The sequence below is a fragment of the Pseudophryne corroboree genome, chromosome 1 (assembly GCF_028390025.1).
Source record: "Pseudophryne corroboree isolate aPseCor3 chromosome 1, aPseCor3.hap2, whole genome shotgun sequence".
NCBI lineage: Eukaryota > Metazoa > Chordata > Amphibia > Anura > Myobatrachidae > Pseudophryne > Pseudophryne corroboree.
In genome coordinates, this window is record NC_086444.1 from 1,045,324,277 (window position 1) to 1,045,346,373 (window position 22,097).

General features: G+C 48.2%; 1 protein-coding gene across 10 annotated transcripts in view; it reads right to left on the minus strand.

Annotated features, from left to right (window-relative positions):
- Nucleotides 1-22,097, minus strand: part of PCM1 (pericentriolar material 1) — a 528,103-nt gene that overhangs the window by 28,111 nt on the left and 477,895 nt on the right. For all 10 annotated transcript variants that reach the window (XM_063920820.1, XM_063920822.1, XM_063920821.1 and 7 more), the window contains 4 exons: nucleotides 15,427-15,553; nucleotides 8,527-8,684; nucleotides 8,371-8,440; nucleotides 7,486-7,688 (listed from right to left, as the gene is read on the minus strand). In XM_063920820.1, the coding sequence (XP_063776890.1) occupies nucleotides 7,486-7,688; nucleotides 8,371-8,440; nucleotides 8,527-8,684; nucleotides 15,427-15,553 (558 nt within the window). The remainder of the gene's footprint in view (nucleotides 1-7,485; nucleotides 7,689-8,370; nucleotides 8,441-8,526; nucleotides 8,685-15,426; nucleotides 15,554-22,097) is intronic.

A 22,097-nucleotide genomic window follows, 5' to 3' on the forward strand; every position in this document is an offset into this window, starting at 1 on the left:
GGAGGTTCAAAGAAGTGGGAAGGTTGAGAAAAGGATGTTAGTTAAGAGGAGAGTGGGGGTAGACAAACAATATTAGTACCCTGCGGGGGGAGAGATGCAGCCAAATAACCAGGGTCCGTCTCGCGTCCAGCAGCACCGCGTCAGCAGCCCGACTCCGGAGGATAATTCAGACTGGGGCAAGGTAGAGGTAAGTGGCTCCCCCTCTTCACTCCAGCATGCAATCAGCCCGGGGACTTCCACGAAGATCCGTCCGCAGGGTTATCAGAGAGCACAGCGTGCTCGGAGGTCCGCCAAGCCCACTCTCCGTCTGTTCCAGGGTCCACCGCCGCTCCACAAGGCCGCCAGGACAGAGCCGTCCAAGCGCTCCACTCCGCTAGTCCCCCCTTGGAAGAGGATCAGCAGGTCCGGGACTCGTGCGGCAGAGAACAGCTCCAACGGTCCTCCCGACAGGGGTCTTCAGTGGCTCCAGCCAAGCCACACGGTACCACGGGGGGGGGGGGGGGGGGGGGGTGGGTGGGGGGGGAGAGGGGGGAGACGGGCCGCGCTTCTCCCGCCGGCGACCAACCCGGCAAGTCCGGACCTCGATGCGGGCAGACCGCGGGATGATAGGGGATCCGGCAAGCGGGGATAAGCGGCTAGGGGAAGTCGACCGCCAAGAGTAGGCCCGATCCCGACCGCGGTGTGTCCCCGGGGAGGCAGCGCTATCGCCGACGGCGTCTCGCAATCACAGGCACCCCTTCACTATCGGTTCCTCAGCAGTTCCGGAGCTGGGGAGACATCCACGTCAAGCCCCAGTGGCAGTAGGGCGAAGCAAGAGATGCAGCAGCTCCACTCCAAGCAGCACCGCGCCTCCCGACATTGGCGCCACGCCACAGGGTGCTGGGGAGGCCTGACACACTGCAGGCCAGATTCCGGTGTAAATACAGCTCCAAAGTTCCCAATTTTCAGCTCCAATGAAACGGCAGGTTCCCCTCTTCTCATAGGAGGAGGTGAGACCCCATACTCAGCAATTTTAAACAAAGATGTAGTCAGATTGTAGAGAGGGGGAACGGAGCTGGTCTAAAATGCGGCCGCCTTGATGCACCGCCTACACATTCTCTCCGCTAACACTTTTAATATTAACCCGTGTTTTAACGGCAGCGGAAGAGGGGTATTATAGAGAGTGTATCTAGCTTAACTTTGCACCTTGGCAAAACCATGTTGCACTGAAAGTTGGAAAAATGTTAAAGGTGCAGAGATTTACATTTACGTTGTCTTGTCCTAGATTAGCTCTAAATTGCAGTGTAAACATAAAGCTGTACAGCAATTGTAGACAACATGCAGACGTAGCCAGTCTTCACCCTGCGTGTTAAAAATAAGAATTTACTCACCGGTAATTCTATTTCTCGTACTCCGTAGTGGATGCTGGGAACTCCGTAAGGACCATGGGGAATAGACGGGCTCCGCAGGAGACTGGGCACGCTAAAAAAAGATTAGGTACTATCTGGTGTGCACTGGCTCCTCCCTCTATGCCCCTCCTCCAGACCTCAGTTAGGGAAACTGTGCCCGGAAGAGCTGACATTACAAGGAAAGGAAATTTTGAATCCAGGGTAAGACTCATACCAGCCACACCAATCACACCGTACAACTTGTGATAACCTTACCCAGTTAACAGTATGAACAACAACTGAGCCTCACTAAACGGATGGCTCATAACAATAACCCTTAGTTAAGCAATAACTATATACACGTATTGCAGAGAGTCCGCACTTGGGACGGGCGCCCAGCATCCACTACGGACTACGAGAAATAGAATTACCGGTGAGTAAATTCTTATTTTCTCTGACGTCCTAGTGGATGCTGGGAACTCCGTAAGGACCATGGGGATTATACCAAAGCTCCCAAACGGGCGGGAGAGTGCAGATGACTCTGCAGCACTGAATGAGCAAACACAAGGTCCTCCTCAGCCAGGGTATCAAACTTGTAGAACTTTGCAAATGTGTTTGAACCCGACCAAGAAGCAGCTCGGCAAAGCTGTAATGCCGAGACCCCTCGGGCAGCCGCCCAAGAAGAGCCCACCTTCCTCGTGGAATGGGCTTTTACCGATTTTGGATGCGGCAATCCAGCCGCAGAATGAGCCTGCTGAATCGTGCTACAGATCCAGCGAGCAATAGTTTGCTTTGAAGCAGGAGCACCCAGCTTGTTGGGTGCATGCAAGATAGACAGCGAGTCAGTCTTCCTGACTCCAGCCGTTCTGGAAACATATCTTCAAAGCCCTGACTACGTCCAGCAACTTGGAGTCCCCCAAGTCCCTAGTAGCCGCAGGCACCACAATAGGTTGGTTCAAATGAAACGATGACACCACCTTTGGGAGAAATTGGGGACGAGTCCTCAATTCTGCCCTGTCCATATGGAAGATCAGATATGGGCTTTTACATGACAAAGCCGCCAATTCCGACACCCGCCTAGCCGATGCCAAGGCCAACAGCATGACCACTTTCCACGTGAGATATTTTAGTTCCACGGTTTTAAGTGGCTCAAACCAGTGTGATTTCAGGAAATCCAACACAACGTTAAGATCCCAGGGTGCCACTGGTGGCACAAAAGGGGGCTGGATATGCAGCACTCCCTTTACAAAAGTCTGAACCTCAGGCAGTGAAGCCAGTTCTCTTTGAAAGAAAATGGAGAGGGCCGAAATCTGGACTTTTATGGACCCCAATTTTAGGCCCATAGTCACCCCTGACTGTAGGAAGTGCAGGAATCGACCCAGCTGGAATTCCTCCGTAGGGGCCTTCCTGGCCTCACACCAAGCAACATACTTCCGCCATATACGGTGATAATGTTTTGCTGTCACATCTTTCCTAGCTTTTATCAGCGTAGGAATAACTTCATCTGGAATGCCTTTTCCGCTAGGATCTGGCGTTCAACCGCCATGCCGTCAAACGCAGCCGCGGTAAGTCTTGGAACAGACAGGGCCCTTGTTGCAACAAGTCCTGTCTGAGAGGCAGAGGCCATGGGTCCTCTGTGCGCATTTCTTGCAGTTCCGGGTACCAAGTCCTTCTTGGCCAGTCCGGAACAATGAGTATTGTTCTTATTCCTCTCTTTCTTACTATTCTCAGCACCTTTGGTATGAGAGGAAGAGGAGGAAACACATATACCGACTGGTACACCCACGGTGTCACTAGGGCGTCCACAGCTATCGCCTGAGGGTCCCTTGACCTGGCGCAATAACGTTTTAGCTTTTTGTTGAGGCGGGACGCCATCATGTCGACCTGTGGCAGTTCCCATCGGTTTGAAATCAGTTGGAAAACTTCTTGATGAAGTCCCCACTCTCCCGGGTGGAGGTCGTGTCTGCTGAGGAAGTCTGCTTCCCAGTAGTCCACTCCCGGAATGAACACTGCTGATAGTGCTTGCACGTGATTCTCTGCCCATCGAAGAATCCTTGTGGCTTCCGCCATTGCCATCCTGCTTCTTGTGCCGCCCTGGCGGTTTACATGGGCGACCGCCGTGATGTTGTCTGACTGAATCAGCACTGGCCGGTTTTGAAGCAAAGGCTCTGCTTGACTCAGGGCGTTGTAAATGGCCCTTAGTTCCAGTATATTTATGTGTAGAGAAGTCTCCAGACTTGACCACAGCCCTTGGAAGTTTCTTCCCTGAGTGACTGCCCCGCACCCTCGGAGGCTTGCATCCGTGGTCACCAGGACCCAGTCCTGTATGCCGAACCTGCGGCCCTCGAGAAGGTGAGCACTCTGCAGCCACCACAGAAGAGACACCCTGGCCCTTGGGGACAGGGTGATCAGCCGATGCATCTGAAGATGCGATCCGGACCACTTGTCCAACAGATCCCACTGAAAGATCCTCGCATGGGACCTGCCGAAGGGGATGGCTTCGTATGAAGCCACCATCTTTCCCAGGACTCGCGTGCAGTGATGCACCGATACCTGTTTTGGTTTCAGGAGGTCCCTGACCAGAGTTGCTAATTCCTGGGCCTTCTCCACCGGGAGAAACACCTTCTTCTGTTCTGTGTCCAGAATCATGCCCAGGAAAAGCAGACGCGTCGTAGGAATCAGCTGCGACTTTGGAACATTTAGAATCCAACCGTGCTGTAGTAACACTTCCTGAGAGAGTGTTACGCTGATCAACAACTGCTCCCTGGACCTCGCCTTTATGAGGAGATCGTCCAAGTACGGGATAATTATAACTCCCTTCTGCCGAAGGAGTATCATCATTTCGGCCATTACCTTGGTAAATATTCTCGGTGCCGTGGACAGGCCAAACGGCAACGTCTGGAATTGGTAATGACAGTCCTGTACCACAAATCTGAGGTACTCCTGGTGAGGTGGGTAAATGGGGACATGCAAGTAAGCATCTTTGATGTCCAGCGGCACCATAAAATCCCCCTCTTCCAGGCTTGCAATCACCGCTCTGGGCGATTCCATTTTGAACTTGAATTTCTTTATTTAAGTGTTCAAGGACTTAAATTCAGAATGGGTCTCACCGAACCGTCCGGTTTCGGTACCACAAACATTGTGGAATAGTAACCCCTTCCCTGTTGAAGGAGGGGGACCCAGACAATCACTTGCTGGAGGTACAGCTTGTGAATTGCCGCCAGCACTACCTCCCTTTCCATGGGGGAAGCTGGCAAGGCTGATTTGATTACAATTTGTATAGCCCAGAGATCCACCTGTGAGCGAACCCACTGGCTGCTGAAGTTTCGGAGACGCGCCCCCACCGCACCTGGCTCCGCCTGTGGAGCCCCAACGTCATGCGGTGGACTTAGTGGAAGCAGGGGATGACTTTTGTTCCTGGGAACTGGCTGCATGGTGCAGCTTCTTACCTCTACCCCTGGCAAGAAAGGATGCACCCGACCCTCTTGCCTTTTTGGGAACGAAAGGACTGCATTTGATAATACGGTGCTTTCTTAGGCTGTGAGGAAACCTGAGGCAAGAAAGTGGACTTTCCAGCTGTCGCTGTAGACACGAGGTCCGACAGACCGTCCCCAAACAACTCCTCACCCTTATAAGGCAAAACCTCCATGTGTTTTTTAGAATCAGCATCTCCTGTCCATTGCCGAGTTCATAAGACCCTCCTGGCAGAAATGGACATAGCATTAATTCTATTTCCCAGCAGGCAAATGTCCCTCTGAGCATCTCGCATATATAAGACGACGTCTTTGATATGGCCCAGGGTTAGCAAAACAGTATCTCTGTCGAGGGAATCTATGTCGTCTAACAGAGTATCTGTCCACGCTGCTACAGCACTAAACATCCAGGCTGAAGCAATAGCAGGTCTCAGTAGAGTACCAGAGTGTGTATACACCGACTTCAGGATAGCTTCCTGCTTTCTATCCGCAGGCTCCTTTAGGGCGGCCGTATCCTGAGACGGCAGGGCCACCTTTTTAGATAAGCGTGTCAGAGCCTTGTCCACCCTAGGGGATGTTTCCCAACGTAACCTGTCCGTTGGCGGGAAAGGGTACGCCATCAGTAACCTCTTAGAAATCACTAGTTTCTTATCAGGGGAACTCCACGCTTCTTCACACAATTCATTTAATTCATCAGATGGGGGAAAAGTCACTGGCTGCTTTTTCTCCCCAAACATATAAACCCTTTTGGTATTTACCGGGTTACTCTCAGAAATGTGTAATACATCTTTCATTGCAATAATCATGTATCGGATGGCCTTAGTCATTTTAGACTGTAAATGTGCCTCATCATCGTCGACACTGGAGTCGGACTCCGTGTCGGCATCAGTGTCAACCATCTGAGCTAAAGGGCGTTTTTGAGCCCCAGACGGTTTCTGAGTCGCCTGGGCAGGGGCGGGCTGAGACCCCGGCTGTCCCAAGGCTGCAGCGTCATCAAACCTTTTATGTAAGGAGTTTACATTGTCATTTAAGACCTTCCACATATCCATCCAATCTGGTGTCGGCCCGGACAGGGGCGATACCACACTTATCTGCCCTTGCTCCGCCTCCACGTAACCTTCCTCATCAAACATGTCGACACAGCCGTACCGACACACCGCACACACACAGGGAATGCTCAGACTGAGGACAGGACCCCACAAAGTCCTTTGGGGAGACAGAGAGAGAGTATGCCAGCACACACCACAGCGCTATATAACACAGGGATTTACACTGCTAATAAGTGATTTTCCCAATAGCTGCTTGTCTGTATCGATTTGCGCCTAAATTTATGTGCCCCCCCTCTCTTTTTAACCCGTCCTGTACCTGGATACTGCAGGGGAGAGCCCGGGGAGCGTGCTTCCAGCGGAGCTGTGAAGGGAAAATGGCGCTGGTGTGCTGAGGAAGAAGGCCCCGCCCCCTCAGTAGCGGGCTTCTGTCCCGCTTTCAGTGTATAATAATGGCGGGGGGTTTTACATATATACAGTGCTAGACAGTATATATGTATGATTTTGTGCCAAAGGTATCTCAATTGCAGCCCAGGGCGCCCCCCCCAGCGCCCTACAGTGACCGGAGTATGTAAGTGTGCTGGGAGCAATGGCGCACAGCTGCGGTGCTGTGCGCTACCTTAATGAAGACAGGAGTCTTCAGCCGCCGATTTTGACGTCTTCCAGCTTCTGTTCTTCTGGCTCTGCGAGGGGGACGGCGGCGCGGCTCCGGGAACGGACGATCGAGGACAGGTGCCTGTGTTCGAACCCTCTGGAGCTAATGGTGTCCAGTAGCCTAAGAAGCACAAGCTAGCTGCAAGCAGGTAGGTTTGCTTCTCTCCCCTTAGTCCCACGTAGCAGTGAGTCTGTTGCCAGCAGAAACTCACTGAAAATAAAAAACCTAAAAATACTTTCTTTTCTAGTAAGCTCAGAAGAGCCCACTAGGAGCACCCAGCTCTGGCCGGGCACAGATTCTAACTGAGGTCTGGAGGAGGGGCATAGAGGGAGGAGCCAGTGCACACCAGATAGTACCTAATCTTTTTTTTTAGAGTGCCCAGTCTCCTGCGGAGCCCGTCTATTCCCCATGGTCCTTACGGAGTTCCCAGCATCCACTAGGACGTCAGAGAAAAGAGGATACTTGTATCATGCTTTGTCCAGGTGCACAGTTACTCCTCTTTCTTTGCTCCCAACTCTGCACCAGCCCCAATATGTTTAGTGACTTTGAGTTGGTGCTTATGGACAGCATAGAACAGACTGACATATCCCTAGTTAACAATGTGGTTTGTATATTAGGAGAAGCTTAAGTGGGAATGCCTATGCCAAAGGTTCCCAAACTCAGTCCTCAAGGTACTCTAACAGTCCAGGCTTTAAGGATAACCATGATTGGGCACAGGTGATTTAAATAGTAGCTCAGTTAATTTGATTTAACCATCTGTGCTAAGCCATGGATATCATAAAAACCTGGTCTGTTAGGGTGCCTTGAGGAAGTTTGGGAACCACAGGCTGTTGAGATTCATAAACACAAACAGAACTATATGGACACTTATAAAAAAAAAAAAAAAAAAAAAAAAAAAAACAAGTGATGGTACCATGCCTTTCTTTATATTCATAATTACTTACATATTCATTAACTAACACAGGTGAATCAGAAGCTGGACTGCCAGGTCCAGAGCTCTCTGCTGACATCAGAGGTGGTTTGGTATCCACATCCACTGAAGCAGGCAGATCACTTTCTTTATTTAGAATCAGTTGAGCAGACATACTGTCAGATGAGGAATTGGCAGGTGCACCTCTCTGTTCCTCTTCTGCCGTCAGTGCTTCTCCTGGAGCGGGATAGCAACATATAGTACTGATCATGCACAAATAACGCAATAACCTAACAAAATTACTCACAGCAAGGGCAGTACAAATGTGAATTATGCTGCAGAAAGAGGTGGCATATATACAAACAAAATTGTAAAACCCAGTTTAGAATTGCCTTTGGTTCAAGAAAATGTTACATCCATTAAGATTAACTTCTAAATTACACTGCAAATCCAGCTTTTATTTTATGGGGTTTACTTTTTTCACTATTATTAGCAATGTCAATAAGTTGGAGATATCATTTGTATCGCAATTAATAAACAAATCTTAAAACCTCTTAACGCATGTGTTCATGCAATTTTCCAAAGATTTGGCTCATATATCCTAACTTTATGAATAAATGTGACCTAAATTAGGAGCGTAATGATAACCAATGATGTTTGCCTCCCAAAGTTAACTAAATCCTTTTCATTGCCCAAAACAGTATCTTGTTGGCGCTGATCCCATGGAACCAGTAACTGCATACAGCAGGGTCCAGTATTCATAGTGACGGACCACTGCTGATCACATCGTCACTTCTAAACTCTCTGTAGTAGGGGAACTAGGACATAGCAGGTCCTCCACAAAAAGTTTACTTGGCGGGAATTTAGTAAATGTATTAAAAACTTGATTAAGCTCTTTTGAAATATGTGTAGGAATTACCTGCTTCTTGTTGAGTCACCACTGCTGTTTTATCACATTCTATTGCGTCCTTCAGAGTATTTTTCAAAGTCTGCAAGAGAATGTAAACCAATGATACACTGCAAGCTTCTTTTATGTAAATCTGAAAACAATACCAGGATATATCGCACAACTTACCTTATCCTTCTCATTGGCATCAGCAGTCTCTGTGCTAGCTTCCAGTGAGGTCTGCACATCTACAGGCCCAGTCTCAAACTCCTCATTCTCTTCCTCCTCGTTCTCATCTTCACCACTACCGTAGTTTGTTAAAGCCTGTGTTTCTGCCTTTGATAAACCTGCCACAACAATACCAGAGAATAAGTTTATGTATAAGTCTCCTCTTAAACATTAACGTCCACATACAGTAGATGTCTCAGCATAGCCTGGCATATTAAAACTTTTTGGAACTTTATCCATATTCAGCTAGTGGGGAATACCTCTCGTGTTAAGCCACAGAGAGGAACTTTTCCTCACAGCTTCAGGAGCAGCAAGGTAAAGTCCACGATGAAAGGCACTCTCTAGGGTTTAATGCAGGGGGAAACCCATTGCAGTATTAGGGGTATATGCAATTGCGGTCGAATTCCCGAAATTGGCGAAAAACTGGACTTTTTCGCCCAAAAAAAAAAAATCGACAATGCTATACAGTACTTTCCGTCAAAAAAACGGACTTTCCAAATTCGACTTTTTGAAATTCGACTCTTGTCAAATTCGACTTTTCTGCAATGGTACAAATGCGGCAATTCGACAAAAGTATATTCAATTGAAGTTTGGAAATTCGACAACAGTGCTTTTAGACAGTAAATTCGTCATTTTCAATCCGCCACACTTTGGTGGGTGAAACTAATAAAAAAAATTAAAAACATGTTTTTTTGGCGTTTTTTTTATTGGTAATAGCATATCTATTTATATTAGAAGGGATTAGGTACTTGGTTTGTCTTTTTGGGAGGCACAAGTATTATTTATATATTTTTAAAAATATTTTTTTTTTTTTTTTTTATAGATGGAATGGTAAAATCCCGGAAAAAAATGGCGTGGGGTCCCCCCTCCAAAGCATAACCAGCCTCGGGCTCTTCGAGCCGGTCCTGGTTCTAAAAATCCGGGGGGAAAATGGTCAGGGGATCCCCCGTATTTTTAAAACCAGCACCGGGCTCTGCGCCTGGTGCAAAAAATACGGGGGACAAAAAGAGTAGGGGTCCCCCGTATTTTTTACACTAGCATCGGGCTCCACTAGCTGGACAGATAATGCCACAGCCGGGGGTCACTTTTATACAGCGCCCTGCGGCCGTGGCATTAAATATCCAACTAGTCACCCCTGGTCGGGGTACCCTGGGGGAGTGGGGACCCCTTCAATCAAGGGGTCCCGCCCCCCAGCGGTGAAGCCAGAGTCTGTCCCCCCCATCCAAGGGCTGCGGATGGGAGGCTGATAGCCTTGAGAAAATGTAAAGAATATAGTTTTTTCCTGTAGTACTACAAGTCCCAGCAAGCCTCCCCCGCAAGCTGGTACTTGGAGAACCACAAGTACCAGCATGCGGGAGAAAAACGGGCCCGCTGGTACCTGTAGTACTACTGGAAAAAAAATACCCAAATAAAAACAGGAGACACACACCTTGAGAGTAAAACTTTATTACACATCTGCCGACACACACATACTTACCTATGATGACCCGCCGACTGCCACGTCTCCTGATCCGACGATCCGGGGTACCTGTGAATCAAATTATACTCACCTCAATCCAGTGTCCAGATATAAATCCACGTACTTGGCAAAAAAACAAACCGCATTTACCCGAACCAGCGGACTGAAAGGGGTCCCATGTTTACACATCAGACCCCTTTCCCCGAATGCCGGGACACTACGTGACTGCTGTCACCGAGGTCCCTTCTGCCAATCAGCGAGTGCAACGTCCTGGCACTCTGCTGATTGGCTGGACGTCTGAGCTGTCAGACAGCGCCTCGCAAAGCCTCTCCATTATACTCAATGGTGGGAACTTTGCGTCAGCGGTGAGGTCACCCGCGGTCAGCGGCTGACCGCGGGTAACCCCACCGATGACGGCAAAGTTCCCACCATTGAAAGTAATGGAGGGAGTTGTGCGATGCGCTGTCTGAGGTCACACGCGCATACAGCCAATCAGGTGAGTGCAACGAAGTAGCGCTTCCTGATTGGCTGAAGAGACCTCGGTGACAGCAGTCACGTGGGGTCCCGGCATTCGGGGAAAGGGGTCCCACGTGAAAACATGGGACCCCTTTCAGTGCGTGGTCCGGGTAAATGCGGTTTGTTTTTTTGCCAAGTACGTGGATTTATATCTGGACACTGGATTGAGGCGAGTATAATTTGATTCACAGGTACCCCGGATCGTCGGATCAGGAGACGTGGCAGTCGGCGGGTCAGCATAGGTAAGTGTGTGTGTCGGCAGGTGTGTAATAAAGTTTTACTCTCAAGGTGTGTGTCTCCTGTTTTTATTTGGGTATTTTTTTTTCAAGTAGTACCACAGGTACCAGCGGGCCCGTTTTTCTCCCGCATGCTGGTACTTGTGGTTCTCCAAGTACCAGCTTGCGGGGGGGCTTGCTGGGACTTGTAGTACTACAGGAAAAACCAATATTCTTTACATTTTCTCAAGGCTATCAGCCTCCCATCCGCAGCCCTTGGATGGGGGGGGACAGCCTCGGGCTTCACCCCTGGCCCTTGGGTGGCTGGGGGGGGCCCTTGATTGAAGGGGTCCCCACTCCCCCAGGGTACCCCGGCCAGGGGTCACTAGTTGCATATTTAATGCCACGGCCGCAGGGCGCTGTATAAAAGTGGCCCCCGGCTGTGGCATTATCTGTCCAGCTAGTGGAGCCCAATGCTGGTGTAAAAAATACGGGGGATCCCTACTCTTTTTGTCCCCCGTATTTTTTGCACCAGCACCAGGCGCAGAGCCCGGTGCTGGTTTTAAAAATACGGGGGATCCCCTGTCCATTTTCCCCCCGGATTTTTAGAACCAGGACCAGCTCGAAGAGCCCGAGGCTGGTTATGCTTTGGAGGGGGGACCCCACGCCATTTCCCCCCCCCGTTTTTAAAAAAAACGGAACAAATCCGTCAAATCGTCCGTTTTCCGGCAGCGGGACTGTCGAATCCGTTTTTTATTGCATATGGTCAATTTCGGCACCCACTTGCCGAAATTAGCCTGTCGAATTGTGTCGAATTGAAAAACGGCCGATAATTTGCCTCGATTCGCCGCTAATTGCATATACCCCAGAATGAGTTAGCATGCATTAACTCAGTGTTTACTGTTCAAAGACAGTTTTACTCAATAGCTCCAAACTGGAAACCTGGAACTACTCACGGAAATAGCTAATTGGATTCCCCCTTACAGACTACATCTGCATCTGCATATTGTTAAATCCATCTTTACTCTAGGAGTTAAATTACTACTTTTAACTACTACTATTACTACTTTTAACAAGAGTTTCCTTTTAACATTGGTTTTACACACCAATACACAAATGGTTGTTAGAGAAAATGAGTCTAAGGGAAATTTACATAACTATATATGTTAAGAAGTTCAACTTTTCTAACAGAACCCAAGAAATTTCACACTAAACTTATAACTTTTGTTTCTTGCAAGCTTTTCTGGATAGAGCATTCTAGAAATCCAGGCAAGGCTGGTATCACACATTGTGTGTGCTGGAACAATCCCGTCCTTGGGCTAGAGGTTTTACACTATTGATCTAATTGCACACTAAGGGGGTAATTCCAAGTTGATCGCAGCAGGAAATCTTTTAGCAGTTGGGCAAAACCATGTGCTCTGCAGGGGAGGCAGATATAACATGTGCAGAGAGAGTTAGATTTGGGTGGGTAATTTTGTTTCTGTGCAGGGTAAATACTGGCTGCTTTATTTTTACACTGCAATTTAGATTGCAGATTGAACTCACCACACCCAAATCTATCTCTCTCTGCACATGTTATATCTGCCTCCCCTGCAGTGCACATGGTTTTGCCCAACTGCTAAAAAATTTCCTGCTGCGATCAACTCAGAATTACCCCCTAAGGCCGGTATTCAATTACCCACGAACAAACATTGGGAGCGAAAAACTCAGATCTTTCTTTCAAATTTTTTTTGGGCCTATGCAAATAGGTCACCCAGAGAGAAAAAAAAAAATCCACTGGAAACCTGTGTGTTTTCGGTAGAAACAGCCCAATTTAAAACATGGCTGTTTGAGGATTTTGCTTCACCTGCCTGATAATCCACGGCTCGAGACGGCTTATCGGGGCTAATTAAATAGCCACCGGTAACGCAATTACCCACGAACAATGATCGCGGGTAACTGAATACCAGCTTAAGGGGTATATGCAATTGCGGTCGAATTCGCGGCAATTATCGCCGTTTTTTAATTCGACCAAATTCGCCAGGTGAATCCCGGCAGGTGCCTGCCGGGATTCACCATATTCAATGAAAAACGGATTCGCCAGAATCGCGGGCGAAAATCGGCCGATTTGGCGGATTTTGCCGCGATTTTAAAAAACGGGGAAAAAACGTGAAAAACCCGAAAAAAAAATGGCGTGGGGTCCCCCCTCCAAAGCATAACCAGCCTCGGGCTCTTCGAGCTGGTCCTGGTTCTAAAAATGCAGGGGAAAAATTGGCCAGGGATCCCCCGTATTTTTAAAACCAGCACCGGGCTCTGCGCCTGATGCTGGTGCCAAAAATACGGGGGACAAAAAGAGTAGGGGTCCCCCGTATTTTTAACACCAGCATCGGGCTCCACTAGCTGGACAGATAATGCCACAGCCGGGGGTCACTTTTATGCCGTGCCCTGCGGCCGTGGCATCAAATATCCAACTAGTCACCCCTGGCCGGGGTACCCTGGGGGAGTGGGGACCCCTTCAATCAAGGGGTCCCCCCCCCCCAGCCACCCAAGGGCGAAGCCCGAGGCTGTCCCCCCCCATCCAATGGGCTGCGGATGGGGGGGCTGATAGCCTTTGTGATAATAAAAAGATATTGTTTTTTCCATTAGTACTACAAGTCCCAGCAAGCCTCCCCCGCAAGCTGGTACTTGGAGAACCACAAGTACCAGCATGCGGGAGAAAAACGGGCCCGCTGGTACCTGTAGTACTACTGGAAAAAAAATACCCAAATAAAAACAGGACACAGACACCGTGACTTGTACAACTTTATTACATACTGCCGACACACACATACTTACCTATGTTGACACGCCGACTGCCACGGTCGCCGACGATCCGAGGGTACCTGTGAAAAAATTATACTCACCTTCCAGCGTCCAGAGGTACATCCACGTCCAGAGGTAAATCCACGTTCTTGGCAAAAAAACAAACCGAACACCGATCCATACCGGACTAGAAAGGGGTCCAATGTTTTCACATCAGACCCCTTTCTCCCGAATGCCGGGACATCACGTGACTCCTGTCACTGACGTCCCTTCAGCCAATCAGGAAGCGCTACTTCCGTGGTGCTCACCTGATTGGCTGTCCGCTGTCTGTACTGTGACAGCGCATCGCAAAGCCGCTCCATTACTTTCAATGGTGGGAACTTTGCGGGTAGCGGTGGGGTCACCCGCCGGTCAGTCGCTGACCGGCGGGTGACCTCACCGCTAGCCGCTAAGTTCCCACCATTGAATATAATGGAGGGAGCTGTGCGATGCGCTGTCACAGTGCAGACAGCGCTCAGCCAATCAGGTGAGCGCAACGAAGTTGCGCTTCCTGATTGGCTTAGAGACCTGTCAGTGACAGCTGTCACTGACAGGTCTCATTCGTGGAAAGGTGTCCCATGTGTCAGCATGGGACCCCTTTCAGTCCGTTTTTGGTGCGGGTATTTGCGTTTTCTTATTTTGCCAAGTCCGTGGATTTATCTCTGGACCATGGTTGAGGTGAGTATTTTGAACTTTTCTTTACAGGTATCCGTGGATTCTACATGGAGAAGAGGACCGATGTCGGCGTGTGAACATAGGTAAGTATGTGTGTGTCGACGTATGAAATAAAGTTTTACTGTCGACGGTGTGTGTGTCCTGTTTTTATTTGGGTATTTTTTTCCCAGTAGTACTACAGGTACCAGCGGGCCCGTTTTTCTCCCGCATGCTGGTACTTGTGGTTCTCCAAGTACCAGCTTGCGGGGGAGGCTTGCTGGGACTTGTAGTACTATTGGAAAAAACAATATCTTTTTATTATCACAAAGGCTATCAGCCCCCCCATCCGCAGCCCATTGGATGGGGGGGGGACAGCCTCGGGCTTCACCCCTGGCCCTTGGGTGGCTGGGGGGGGGGGGACCCCTTGATTGAAGGGGTCCCCACTCCCCCAGGGTACCCCGGCCAGGGGTGACTAGTTGGATATTTGATGCCACGGCCGCAGGGCACGGCATAAAAGTGACCCCCGGCTGTGGCATTATCTGTCCAGCTAGTGGAGCCCGGTGCTGGTTTTAAAAATACGGGGGATCCCCTGTCAATTTTTTCCCCGCATTTTTAGAACCAGGACCAGCTCAATGAGCCCGAGGCTGGTTATGCTTTGGAGGGGGGACCCCACGCCATTTTTTTTTATGATTTTACCCTTCCAGCATAAAAAAAATAAAATAAAAATAATATTTTAAAAAATATATAAATAATATTTGTGCCTCCCAAAAAAAAAAAAAAAAGTACCTAATCCCTTCTAATATAAATAGATCTGCTATTCCCAAAAAAAAAAAACACCAAAAAAAACATGTTTAAATTTTTTTTATTTGTTTTCACCCTCCAAAGTGTGGCGGATTGAAAATGACGAATTTGCTGTCTAAAAGCACTGCTGTCGAATTTCAAAACTTGAATTGAATATGCTTTGGTCGCATTGCAGCACTTGTATCATTGCAGAAAAGTCGAATTTGCAAAAATTCGAATTTCAAAAAGTCGAATTTTGAAAGTCCGTTTTTTGGTCGGAAAGCACTGGATTGCATAGGGGAATTTTTTTTTTTGGTCGAAAATGACCCGAAATTCGACAATTTCGGGAATTCGACCACAATTGCATATACCCCTAAGACTTTCATGACTATACACAGGAAACAACAAAATACATACTGAAAGACACAGGCGTATTTTCATTTCCGTCCTCTTCCTCTGAAATGTCAGATCTCCCACTTTGGACACCCGACACATTAATATTTTTATTTTGTATTTTTGCTGCAGTCTCTGTTTCATCCTTGTCCTAACATAAATAAGGAAAATATTAAAATCACCATAAACATAAAAGCAGTCCAGTACTGACCAACAGGTGGCATACTAATTCATAGTAACTGTGGTTATAGCTTTGCACTAACACCATTTGCACATCTCCAGATTCACGTTTTGAGCTGCAGCTAAAGAAAAGCTGAAAATCAAGAGGTTCAAAGTCTAGCACTGTACATCACTGAATTCTATCAAATTAATGAACATAATTAAAGAATAATTATATGGATGGAATCTATGTAAAGATTAGTAAAGCATAACATGTATATATCCCCAACATAAATGCTATGTTAGACTGTGTAGACTTACTGTTAATGTTAACTCATGTAGTTCTACAAAATCAGTCTTTAGCACAGTGATAAGAACATAAAATAAAGCAAAAAACACACAATGCGCAGTATAGAACAAAATATACAAACTGTGACATTAGACTAAAGACAATTTGGAAAAGCAATGACATTTTCCAGTTATTGCGCATACAGCTTAATAGCTACAGTAGGAGGTGTAGTCAGGCCACTCTCCCACAAATAGAAAAGTAACACATAATGACATTGGCATTTATGGATACAGAGATGGCTAATGGAAGGCATATGTTGCATATAATAAGAATTTACTTACCGATAATTCTATTTCTCGGAGTCCGTAGTGGATGCTGGGGTTCCTGAAAGGACCATGGGGAATAGCGGCTCCGCAGGAGACAGGGCACAAAAGTAAAGCTTTTACAGGTCAGGTGGTGTGTACTGGCTCCTCCTCCCATGACCCTCCTCCAGACTCCAGTTAGGTACTGTGCCCGGACGAGCGTACACAATAAGGGAGGATTTTGAATCCCGGGTAAGACTCATACCAGCCACACCAATCACACCGTACAACTTGTGATCTAAACCCAGTTAACAGTATGATAACAGAGGAGCCTCTGAAAGATGGCTTCCTAAACAATAACCCAAATTAGTTAACAATAACTATGTACAAGTATTGCAGATAATCCGCACTTGGGATGGGCGCCCAGCATCCACTACGGACTCCGAGAAATAGAATTATCGGTAAGTAAATTCTTATTTTCTCTATCGTCCTAAGTGGATGCTGGGGTTCCTGAAAGGACCATGGGGATTATACCAAAGCTCCCAAACGGGCGGGAGAGTGCGGATGACTCTGCAGCACCGAATGAGAGAACTCCAGGTCCTCCTTTGCCAGGGTATCAAATTTGTAAAAATTTACAAACGTGTTCTCCCCTGACCACGTAGCTGCTCGGCAGAGTTGTAATGCCGAGACCCCTCGGGCAGCCGCCCAAGATGAGCCCACCTTCCTTGCGGAATGGGCCTTAACAGATTTAGGCTGTGGCAGGCCTGCCACAGAATGTACAAGTTGAATTTTGTTACAAAACCAACGAGCAATCGACTGCTTAGAAGCAGGTGCACCCAACTTGTTGGGTGCATACAGTATAAACAGCGAGTCAGATTTTCTGACTCCAGCCGTCCTTTAAATGTATATTTTTAAGGCTCTGACAACGTCCAACAACTTGGAGTCCTTCAAGTCGTCTGTAGCCGCAGGCACTACAATAGGCTGGTTCAGGTGAAACGCTGATACCACCTTAGGGAGAAAATGCGGACGCGTCCGCAGCTCTGCCCTATGTCGAATGGAAAATTAAATAAGGGCTTTTATAAGACAAAGCCGCCAGTTCAGATACTCTCCCGGCCGAAGCCAGGGCCAGTAACATAGTCACTTTCCATGTGAGATATTTCAAATCCACATTCTTTAGTGGTTCAAACCAATTGGATTTGAGGAAATCTAAAACTACATTTAGATCCCACGGTGCCACCTTAGGCACCACAGGAGGCTGTATATGCAGTACTCCTTTGATAAAAATCTGGACCTCAGGGACTGAGGCCAATTCTTTGTGGAAGAATATTGATAGGGCCGAAATTTGAACCTTAATAGATCCCAATTTGAGACCCATAGACAATCCTGATTGCAGGAAATGTAGGAAAACGACCCAGTTGAAATTCCTCCATCGGAGCACTCCGCTGCTCGCACCACGCAACATATTTTCGCCAAATACGGCGATAATGCTTCGCGGTGACTTCCTTCCTTGCCTTTATCAAGGTAGGAATGACTTCTTCTGGAATGCCTTTTCCTTTTAGGATCTGGCATTCAACGCCATGCCGTCAAACGCAGCCGCGGTAAGTCTTGAAAAAGACAAGGACCCTGCTGAAACAGGTCCCTTCTCAGAAGTAGAGGCCACGGATCGTCCGTGACCATCTCTTGAAGTTCCGGGTACCAAGTCCTTCTTGGCCAATCCGGAGCCACTAGTCTTACTCCTCTTTGCCGTATAATCCTCAATACCTTTGGTATGAGAGGCAGAGGAGGAAACACATATACCGACTGGTACACCCAAGGTGTTACCAGCGCGTCCACAGCTATTGCCTGCGGATCTCTTGACCTGGCGCAATACCTGTCCAGTGTTTTGTTGAGGCGAGATGCCATCATGTCCACCATTGGTTTTACCCAACGGTTTAATAGCATGTGGAAAACTTCTGGATGAAGTCCCCACTCTCCCGGGTGAAGGTCGTGTCTGCTGAGGAAGTCTGCTTCCCAGTTGTCCACGCCCGGGATGAATACTGCTGACAGTGCTATCACGTGATTCTCCGCCCAGCGAAGGATCCTGGCAGCTTCTGCCATTGCCCTCCTGCTTCTTGTGCCGCCCTGTCTGTTTACATGGGCGACTGCCGTGATGTTGTCCGACTGGATCAACACCGGTCTTCCTTGAAGCAGAGGTTCCGCCTGGCTTAGAGCATTGTAGATTGCTCTTAGTTCCAGAATGCTTATGTGAAGAGACTTTTTCAGGCTCGACCACACTCCCTGGAAATTTCTTCCCTGTGTGACTGCTCCCCAGCCTCTCAGGCTGGCATCCGTGGTCACCAGGATCCAATCCTGCCTGCCGAATCTGCGGCCCTCCAATAGATGAGCCTCCTGCAACCACCACAGAAGGGATACCCTTGTCCTCGGCGACAGGGTTATCCGCAGGTGCATCTGAAGATGCGACCCTGACCATTTGTCCAACAGATCCCTTTGCATGGAATCTGCCGAAAGGGATTGCTTCGTAAGAAGCTACCATTTTTTCCCAGGACTCTTGTGCATTGATGTACAGACACCTTTCCTGGTTTTAGGAGGTTCCTGACCAGGTCAGATAACTCCTTGGCTTTTTCTTCGGGAAGAAAAACCTTTTTCTGAACTGTGTCCAGAATCATCCCCAGGAACAGCAGACGAGTTGTCGGCATTAATTGGGATTTTGGAATATTCAGAATCCATCCGTGCTGCTTTAGCACCTCTTGAGATAGTGCTAAACCCATCTCTAGCTGTTCTCTGGACCTTGCCCTTATTAGGAGATCGTCCAAGTATGGGATAATTAATACGCCTTTTCTTCGAAGAAGAAATATTATCTCGGCCATTACCTTTGTAAAGACCCGAGGTGCCGTGGACAAACCAAACGGCAGCGTCTGAAACTGATAGTGACAGTTTTGTACAACGAACCTGAGGTACCCCTGGTGTGAGGGGTAATTGGAACGTGGAGATACGCATCCTTGATGTCCAAGGATACCATAAAGTCCCCTTCTTCCAGGTTCGCTATCACTGCTCTGAGTGACTCCATCTTGAACTTGAACTTCTTTATGTATAGGTTCAAGGACTTCAGATTTAGAATAGGCCTTACCGAGCCATCCGGCTTCGGTACCACAAATAGAGTGGAATAATACCCCTTCCCTTGTTGTAGAAGAGGTACCTTGACTATCACCTGCTGAGAATACAGCTTGTGAATGGCTTCCAAAACCGTCTCCCTTTCTGAGGGGGACGTTGGTAAAGCAGACTTCAGGAAACGGCGAGGTGGCTCTGTCTCTAATTTCAACCTGTACCCCTGAGATATTATCTGCAGGATCCAGGGATTTACCTGCGAGTGAGCCCACTGCGCGCTGTAATTTTTGAGACGACCGCCTACCGCCCCCGAGTCCGCTTGCGAAGCCCCAGCGTCATGCTGAGGCTTTTGTAGAAGCCGGGGAGGGCTTCTGTTCCTGGGAAGGAGCTGCCTGTTGCTGTCTCTTCCCTCGTCCTCTGCCTCGTGGCAGATATGAATAGCCCTTTGCTCTCTTATTTTTAAAGGAACGAAAAGGCTGCGGTTGAAAGGTCGGTGCCTTTTTCTGTTGGGGAGTGACTTGAGGTAGAAAGGTGGATTTCCCGGCCGTAGCCGTGGCCACCAAATCCGATAGACCGACCTCAAATAACTCCTCTACGCATCGCCTGTCCACTGTCGTGTCCATAAAGCTCTTCTGGCCGAAATGGACATAGCACTTACCCGTGATGCCAGTGTGCAGATATCTCTCTGTGCATCACGCATATAAAGAAATGCATCCTTTATTTGTTCTAACGACAGTAAAATATTGTCCCTGTCCAGGGTATCAATATTTTCGATCAGGGACTCTGACCAAACTACCCCAGCACTGCACATCCAGGCAGTCGCAATAGCTGGTCGTAGTATAACACCTGCATGTGTGTATATACCTTTTTGGATATTTTCCATCCTCCTATCTGATGGATCTTTAAGTGCGTCCGTCTCAGGAGAGGGTAACGCCACTTGTTTTGATAAGCGTGTTAGCGCTTTGTCCACCCTAGGAGGTGTTTCCCAGCGCTCCCTAACCTCTGGCGGGAAAGGGTATAAAGCCAATAACTTCTTTGAAATTAGCAGTTTTTTATCGGGGCACCCCACGCTTCATCACACACGTCATTTAATTCTTCTGATTCGGTAAAAACTACTGGTAGTTTTTTCACACCCCACATAATACCCTGTTTAGTGGTACCTGTAGTATCAGCTAAATGTAACATCTCCTTTATTGCCAAAATCATATAACGTGTGGCCCTACTGGAAAATACGGTTGATTCGTCACCTTCACCACCGGAATCAGTGCCTGTGTCTGGGTCTGTGTCGACCGACTGAGGCAAGGGACGTTTTACAGCCCCTGACGGTGTTTGAGGCGCCTGGACAGACACTAATTGAGTGTCCGGCCGCCTCATGTCGGCAAACGACTGCTTAAGCGAGTTGACGCTATCCCGTAATTCCACAAATAAAGGCATCCATTCTGGTGTCGACCCCCTAGGAGGTGACATCCTCATATTTGGCAATTGCTCCGCCTCCACACCAATAACGTCCTCATACATGTCGACACACACGTACCGACACACAGCAGACACACAGGGAATGCTCTATACGAAGACAGGACCCACTAGCCCTTTGGGGAGACAGAGGGAGAGTCTGCCAGCACACACCAAAAAACGCTATATATGACAGGGATAGCCTTATGATTAAGTGCTCCCTTATAGCTGCTTTTATATTAATATATTGCCATTTATTCTGCCCCCCCTCTCTGTTATACCCTGTTTCTGTAGTGCAGTGCAGGGGAGAGACCTGGGAGCCTTCCTGACCAGCGGAGCTGTGACAGAAAATGGCGCCGTGTGCTGAGGAGATAGGCCCCGCCCCTTTTTCGGCGGGCTCGTCTCCCGCTATTTAGTACATTTAGGCAGGGGTAAATATCTCCATATAGCCTCTGGGGCTATATGTGAGGTATTTTTAGCCTTTTTAAAGGTTTTCATTTGCCTCCCAGGGCGCCCCCCCCCAGCGCCCTGCACCCTCAGTGACTGCCGTGTGAAGTGTGCTGAGAGGAAAATGGCGCACAGCTGCAGTGCTGTGCGCTACCTTAAGAAGACTGCAGGAGTCTTCAGCCGCCGATTCTGGACCTCTTCTTGCTTCAGCATCTGTGAGGGGGCCGGCGGCGTGGCTCCGGTGACCATCCAGGCTGTACCTGTGATCGTCCCTCTGGAGCTTCATGTCCAGTAGCCAAGAAGCCAATCCATCCTGCACGCAGGTGAGTTCACTTCTTCTCCCCTCTGTCCCTCGTTGCAGTGATCCTGTTGCCAGCAGGAATCACTGTAAAATAAAAAACCTAAGCTAAACTCTCTAAGCAGCTCTTTATGAGAGCCACCTAGAATTGCACCCTTCTCGGCCGGGCACAAAAATCTAACTGGAGTCTGGAGGAGGGTCATGGGAGGAGGAGCCAGTACACACCACCTGACCTGTAAAAGCTTTACTTTTGTGCCCTGTCTCCTGCGGAGCCGCTATTCCCCATGGTCCTTTCAGGAACCCCAGCATCCACTTAGGACGATAGAGAAAATATAAAAGGTAGTTTACTATGAAGATGTAGAATAGGTCATGGTCATTTAGTTTCATTCACACTAAACAAGATTTCAGGATCTGCCTGTTCCTCATTTCAACCTTATTTGTCGGTTATAGACAAGTGCTCCTATTTGTGCCAGCCAAGCTCCAGTGTATTGGGCAGGAGACATATAGGACTTAGTGACTTATCACCTGCACACCCTTCTGATTTTATTTGTGTGCGTACAAATTATGTGGGCTTCACAAAGCAAACATTTATTTACATGTTTATAAAAACAAGGAATAAAAAAGGTTTTTGTTCAGCGTGAAT